The sequence below is a fragment of the Meleagris gallopavo genome, chromosome 9 (genome assembly GCF_000146605.3).
Source record: "Meleagris gallopavo isolate NT-WF06-2002-E0010 breed Aviagen turkey brand Nicholas breeding stock chromosome 9, Turkey_5.1, whole genome shotgun sequence".
NCBI classification, from domain to species: Eukaryota; Metazoa; Chordata; class Aves; order Galliformes; family Phasianidae; genus Meleagris; species Meleagris gallopavo.
The window spans coordinates 5,225,187-5,232,625 of NC_015019.2; the positions used below are offsets into that span (position 1 = coordinate 5,225,187).

Here is a 7,439-nt window from a genome sequence, read left to right on the forward strand (position 1 = left end):
CCCTGCTCTACCTGCAGGGCGGCGGGGCTCCCATGAGGTATGATAGGGAGAGGCTGAATTCTGTCTGGGGATCGGTGCTGTGGATGTAGTCTGCATAAACTTTAGTAAGGCCTTTGAATATCTCCAGTGGTATTTTCCTGGAGAAGCTGGCAGCCCATGGCTTGGACAGGAGGAAAAGGAATTGGAGGTGTTAGCTGACAGATGGCTGAATGTGAGCCAGCAGTGTGTCCAGGAGGCCAAGAAGACCAATGGCTTATATCAGCAATAGTGTGGCCAGTAGGAGCGGGAGGTGGTCGTTCCCCCCATACTCAGCTCTGCTGATGCCACACCTCAGTGCTGTGCTCAGTGTTGGGCCCCTCACTATGAGAAAGACATCGAGGTGCTGTGGGTTGTGTGCAGAGATGGGCAATGTGAGGGGTCTGGAGCATCAGTCTGGTGGGGAGCAGCTGAGGGAAGTGGGGTTGTTCAGACAGGAGAAGAGGAGGCTCAGGGGAGAGCTTATTGTTCTCTACAACACCTGAAAGGAGGTTGTAGTGAGACAGGGGTCGGCCTCTTCTCCCAGATAACAGTGATAGAACGAGATGGAATGGCCTCATGTTGCTCCAGAGGAGGCTTAGGTTGGATGTTGTGAAAAATTTCTTCTCAGAAAGAGCTGTGATGCACTGGCACAGCTGCTCTGGGAGGTGGTGGGGTCACTGTCCCGGGAGGTGTTCCAGAACTGTGGAGATACACTGTGGGATATGGCTACGGACATGGTGGGGGTTGGTTGGGGTTGAACTAGATGATCTCAGAGGTCATTTCCAAGCTTTATGATTTGCTTTTGATCATGTTTCACCTCAGTTATGGAAGTTTTACGTTGTTCTGAAAGTCTATGATGAAGCTGGGGATATCTGGAGGAAATGCAGTCTGTGTAGGTGGGTTCCTGTGCCCACCTGGAGCGCTCACTGGCTTCCTTACCCAACACTACTGCCATCAGTGAGCACTGCATGCCCCCTCACTTTGTTGCACTGCCCACAAACACCAGCCCTGCAGCCCATGGCATTGAAATTGAGCTAATACAAGGGAGCAAGCAGCAGAATCCACGTGTGCCAGTCAAGGGGCTTCTGCTGCAGGGCCCTCTTGCAATTCTAATAATTTTAGGAACAAAAAGCAATTACCTTCTGGGTGGAATTTCTCCAGCCTTTACTCAGCCCACTGGGGAATTTGGCAGGCACGAGTATTGCAGTTTTATTAGGCTATTCCTGAGTTATACCCAGCACAGGGAAAATGGCATGTCTCACAGCTTGATGTTTTTCTGATGTCTTTATTCTAATATATATATATATATATTTATATACATACAAAGAAAAAACAGAAACAGACCCCAAAGCTCTCTCTTCAAAATGCAAAACCTGTCCTTAGCTTAATTCAGCAGAGACTCAAGCAGCTGCTCCTGCATCTTGGAGAAAAGAGGTCTTGTGCTGTTAATGTGTGCTGGGATTGGAGGCGGGGAGATGAAGGTGCCACTCCCCATGCCCCAGCTCGGTGGGGATATGGGGTGTGGAAACAGGGCTGCTCACAGCACAAGCACCCTGCTGACCCCATTGGGCATTCCAGGGCACCCTGCAGCCGGGCACCTGGCTCCCCAGGAGGAGGACGCAGCGCGGGTTTCTATGGCAGTGCAGCGCATGGCAGCAGTTCTCCTTATCGCTCCGACCTGATCGGGAGAAATTGCTTTTGTCAATTTTAATTTCGGCTGAGCTGAGCAGGATAAACAAAGGGAGGTGCGGGCAAAGCAGATGGTTTGTCACAGAGCACAGAGCGAGCAGGAAGACTGCAGCTTTTTATAGTGTGTAATGGCCTTTCCTTGCATCGAGCTATCCATCACCGTGCGGCTCCTGAAATAACCGTGCCTGTGCGACGTATGTGAAATAGCCCAGTGTCACAGCAGGTCTGGGCCGTGCGGTCTGCGGCTGTCCTGGCCAAGGTGGGGAGCACCCACAGTCCTCCTGGCCCCGCAGTGGGGGACGTGGCCATGCTGCCCGGTGCCATGGCACCGCATCCCGAGCAGCTGCCGAGATGGGATTATTTTTTTCTTGGAGCTCATGCTCTCTGAGCACAGCGCAGATTGGTGGATATTTGTTTCAATAAGAACCATGCTGGTGTTTGCAAACCCTTTTAAATTGCTCTCAGCAAGCGCTTCTGCATCTGGAGAAAAGCCTGCTTGCAGAAAAGCCTGCAGAAAGAGGAGGTCTTGGAGCCTGACGCCCTGCCAGTTTCCATCCCGCCGAGCGCTGGGGCCGCAGCGGGGACGAGTAATGTCCCTGGCTGCTGAGAGTCCCTGTGCCAAAACAGCCCCATTAAAGCATCCCTCCACAATCTCAGATACCGTGCAAATAGGAAGGAAAAATCAAAGTATGCTTGAACTTTATTAACGAACAGAAAGAGGGCGAAACGTATCCCACGAACCGTTTGCTGCAAATACGCAGAATACCTAAAATAGTTCTGGCGGCTGCTGGAGCTCAGGTTTGTGCCCTAAGCCATGACAATCTCCATACATTCGTGCTGGCAGCAGCCAACCCTGCAGGCAGAGCTGCTGGTGGCTGTGATTTCTGCAGATAGGCGCTGCCAGATCCGAGCCAGAGCATCGCGCTTCTACACACCCAGGCAGGAATTGTCCCCCTAGGGGACAGCAGCGTTCTGCTGGCTTTGGCGCAGGGCAGGAGCAGCGAGGCTATATGCTGCTTTCCCTTTCTGTGTGGTATTCACACGGTGCACTGGGGTGAAGGAGGATTTCTGCTCCGTCCCCCGCATCTCTCTGCTCTCTGAGTGGGGCAGCAGTGATTGCTGTGGTGCCCTGTCCTTGTGTAAGTGGCACCCACGTGGCACACTGCTGCTCCCGAGTGTTTAAACGCAGCTCCTCTGTGTGATGCCACATCTCCCTGTGTGCCTCCCCCCTCGTTTTTAGGGGAAACACTCCATTTCCACGAATGCCCCTGAATGATTCCCTATAGGCGATTGCATCACCTATAAACAAGACAAACCCAGAGAACAGATGCAGCCCCTACTGTTAATAGATTAAAATTATAGATGATCACAAAATAGCAGACTACAGAATAAATACAGCCATGATGTAAATTACTTTTTCCTCTATTTCCTTCCATTAGCCAGGGCCCATTTACCTCAGCAGAACACTGTCCCTGGGAAGAGGCCGGGCTGGATGAGGAGCTCGGGTGCTGTGAGTGCAGTTATGGGCTGTGGGATGCAGGACGCTGCCTGCTGCAGTACCTCCTGTTCTGTTCAAGAGAAGAAAAAAAGGCTCTTTCTATCTGATTTGTGCTCTTTTGTCCTGGGCATCTCTTCCTCACAAAGCATTTTGGCCAGCAGACCAGTGAGGAAAGTTTGCAGCATTGGCAATTACGCTGTGTGACATAGGAGCAGACCCTCAAACAAGATGATTACTCATTTTACCGGGCAGAGCTATCCATTATGGTTAATAAAAACACTGCGTAAGTAATTCTCAGCCCGATCCAAACGATATATCTTGTGGCCCAGCTGGACTCCCTTCCATCCTCAGCCTCACATCGGAGGGTACGTTGGCATCAGCAGACGGCGATGTTTGCAGCTGACTGCTGACAGCCAACTTCTTCCCCTTGTTCTCCAAGGGTCGGATGGTCTTAAGTGCCACCGCCAGCTCCCGGCTGTGTCCTGCTCGGAGGGGTAGGGCTGGTGCTGGTGGCACTGCTGCGCCAGAGCTGGGGACACAGTGTGTCCCTACAGCCACCCCTTGGCTGTGGGTGCTGCAGTGGCACTGTCCCAGCAGTGCTGCCTCCTGCCCGTTGCTGGGACCGTCTCCAGGTAAAAGCAAGAGAACATTTGGGAGCTGTCAGCACTCCACCAGTGCCAGGTATCTAATTTTGGTTGGAGGAAAGGAGCAGCATAATCTATTTCCCATCCCACAGGGTCAGCAGCAGACTATGGAGTGCGCTGGGACAAAGAGGGGAGTCAAGAAAAAATGCAGAATAAGGGATTTCACCCTATTTACAATTTTGAGGCTCCTGCTGGAGCTGCTGTGCAGAGTGCTACCCTCTGTGCACCAGCCACAGAGCAGTGCAGAGTGAAGCACCGCGCTGAGCACATTCTGCACATCACTGCCCTTCTCTGGGGGGCTCTGTTCCCTGGCTCTTGGGTCCAGCTCATGGCTGGGCTGCATAGCAGTGCTCCACTGTGTGCTGATGGCACCAATTGCAATGTCATTGTGCTCGCTTTGCTCCCCTCCCTCTCGTCTCCGTGCTTTTAATCTTTGCTTAACTTGTTGTTCAGGCAATTGCATGGCATTTAGTGCGCGGTGATGTGTGTTTGGGGCCTGCGCTGGAAATGCAGCTCATTATCTGGAGTGGATAATATTAAGCACTTTTCTCTGTTGGCCATTTGATCACGAGGTTATCCTAGTTGATGGGTTTATAGGCTGCAATTGATTGCAGGGGAGATATCCAGCCAGAGCACACGCTTCCCACAGGTGTGCTGCCATGCCGCGATGTTGGGGGGCAGGAGGGATGTGGGAGTGATGGATGGCCAAGCATCCTGGTGGCACTGCTCAGCCCCACTCTGAGTCCAGCTCTTTGTGCTGAAACTGCCTTCACCTTCCCAAATGGAAGCGGCTCTGGGGCACACTCTGTGTCCTTTTGCCTGAGCACTGCACTGCCCCAGGGCCCCCAGCTGTGCCGCGTCCCCCCCCAGACCCTCTCTGCACCCCAGCACTACCCCACGCTGCAGGCTGTGCACCTGGGAGGGATCCGGTGCTCTTCCCCTGGGCCGACCCCAATGCAGATCTCAACCCTGCACCTGCCGCTTTTTTAATATAGGCTCTAAATCAGATTAGAGCTGCCTGTCTGGCTCTGCATGATGCGCTTCGTGATTATTCAGCATTATGTAATCTTTGATAAAAGATGCTGCATCGGTGGAAGCGAATTAAACTATTGAGCGATGGGAGCAGATCGAATCCCCCCAGAGCAGTGCCAGGGCCCTTTGGCACTGTCACCTCTCCCTGCAGCTCTGGTGGCTCAATGGCTGAGGAGCTTTGCTCTGAGTTTTCCCATTTCTCCATTTCATCTCTCTCTGCTGCAGTTTTGCTCGTCGGCTGTGATATTAGAAACATTGCTAGGGGAAAAAAAGCACAGACCTACACCGTAACGCTGACACCCGGATGCGTTGAAAAGCTTTCAAGTTTTGCAGCACTGGATAAGCAAAGAAAGAAAAAAAATAAACCTACATCATTTATTTTCCTTCTCTGAGCAGCTGAAAGGAAAAGTGCCAGAAAGGAGAAAAACAACACTTCACAAACGTTACCTGTGGAATTAAAAGGACAGCTCTGAAAAAAATTAAACAGATAAAGTTTCTCTTTGATGTTTCAAATGAATTTTGACGTTGTGGAGCATTTTGTGTGCAGGGTCTCCCCACAGCCTCTCCTCACACGTGGCCTCATCCCTCCACCCATGGAAGTTTTAACCCCCCAGCTGGCAGCTGACACCACGGCTTCAAATACCCATGGCTCAAACTCCCAAGATTGACTTCTGATGGCTATAAGAGAGACAGCAACGGGCACTGGGCTGGGAAGGTGTCATTCGCATTAGCTCTCAAACAAAGGGCTGTGAGCTGCGCTGTGTGCTTTAATTACAGCTTTCCTTATTGTACAGTGTGGGCAGGAGCAGCAGCACCACCTTCGGTGCGAGGTGCCAGCAGGGATGGCTCCAGCTCCCCGCCGGCAGCCTGGGGCTCAGCCTCGACCTGTGCATGGGAGGCTCTTTGCACGGGGTCTGGCCAAGGGGGGGCAGTGGGAGTGGATGGGGCAGGCAGCTCTGTGTCAGCTGTCCCCTCCGTGGTCACAGCGTGGTGCGAGTGCTGGGCTTTGGGTGTTGCTCATTGAGTTGCAAGGAGCGGAGTGAAGCGTTCAGATTTCCAAGCCAACGTGTGGCATCTTTATTAATGTGCCTGCTTGAGTTCCCTGGGACGCGATGTTTTCTCCTCACCCCGGCCATCCATCTGTGCTGATATCATGGCCATTAATCCATGTTGGTGACAGCACCCGGCCCTCCTGCAGGGCAGGGGATGTGGAGTGGGGTCAGGCAGTAGCCCAGACATGAGCCCATCGCTGCACCCACAGCCTGCCCTTCTTCACTGCCAAAAGGAGGGGAATTTTTTCAGATCTCAGAGCCTTTGCCTGCCTGCTTGGTGCCTCCATCACATCAGCAATTTCCTTTATCGCAGCAGCAGAAAGACACGCACGCAATAAATAAAGCTCTCAGACTTAAGAAGGAAATATTTCAGCAGAAAAAGAGCTGGAAAAGGAGGTGGGTCCCTGCCCAGCCCCTGCTCCTCCTCACATCTCCTTGTGCTCACCTGATTCCCTCTGCTTTACTTATCTCCACTGCACAACTTTCTCCCTCCGGGGAATGTCACAGCCTCATAATTCCGTCAGCAGAGGGGATTTTTTCCCCTGTGACATTCCACCTCCATTTCTTCATTTCCCATCATCCCCCCCGGCGATGCCCCTTGTTCCGTGTTAAATAATTCCTTCCTTCCCTCTCTGTTTACACCAACCACATCTGTAAAGCTCTGTTTGCCTCCTGACATACAGCTCTTACCCAAGCAATATATATTTGAACCTTTGAATCTTCCTTCTGAACTCGGTCAGTCTGTGCCTTTGATCATTCCCTACAACCTGTTGCCAGAGACAGCTCCACACCCACTTCACTTGGGGGATCTCAGCATCCTCTTCCCCCCCCAGCTGTGCCCCTCCATCCCTGGGCATCACCGAGTGCTCAGCACCCACCTCCTTTTGTTGTTTCCTGCCCACGTTTCCAATCTCGCTGGGCCCTTTCGTGTTAATTTTCCACGCTTGCTGGAGCTCGCAGCACCTCCCAGCATAGCATCATCTGCCAAATTCATTAATGCGCAGTTTACTCCCTCTTTCCAGGTCATTAATGAGGGTATTAAATGAGAGCAGACCTAACCTAGATCCCTGCAGTACCCCATCAACACCTCCCCCTGTTTCTAATTACCCTTTGTTTATGAGCCTTCAGCCGGCTTTCCAATCCGCGTGGCACAGTTCAAGCCATCAGAATCAATTTTTCCGAGGAAGAGACGACAGGAGCTCGGCAGCAGAGGTGTCCCCACCCTCTCCGTCCCCACCTGCCGCGTCTCCTCCTCCCGGGCGGGGCGAGGAGCGGATTCAGGTGCAGGAGTCCGGTAGGACACGGGCCGGGAGCACGAACGTCACCCGCGTCCGTGGCCATCCGAGGTGGGATGTCCCCACGATGGTGTCCCCAGCGTGAGTGTCGCTGGGAGAGGTGCTCGTAGGAATGGTGTCCCCAGAGGAATATCCTCATGGATGTTGTCCCCAGAAGGGTATCCCGGGAGATGATGCTTTGCTGTCCCGGGCTGCTATCCCCGGCGCGGTG

The 7,439-nt window shown here is 52.8% G+C and overlaps 1 protein-coding gene across 1 annotated transcript in view; it reads left to right on the forward strand.

Annotated features, from left to right (window-relative positions):
• The first annotated feature begins 7,340 nt into the window (after positions 1-7,340).
• The window catches only part of PCDH19 (protocadherin 19), a 50,873-nt gene continuing 50,774 nt past the window's right edge, over positions 7,341-7,439 (forward strand). Inside the window, exon 1 of the mRNA XM_010715418.1 lies at positions 7,341-7,436. Coding sequence (XP_010713720.1) covers positions 7,341-7,436 — 96 coding nt within the window. The remainder of the gene's footprint in view (positions 7,437-7,439) is intronic.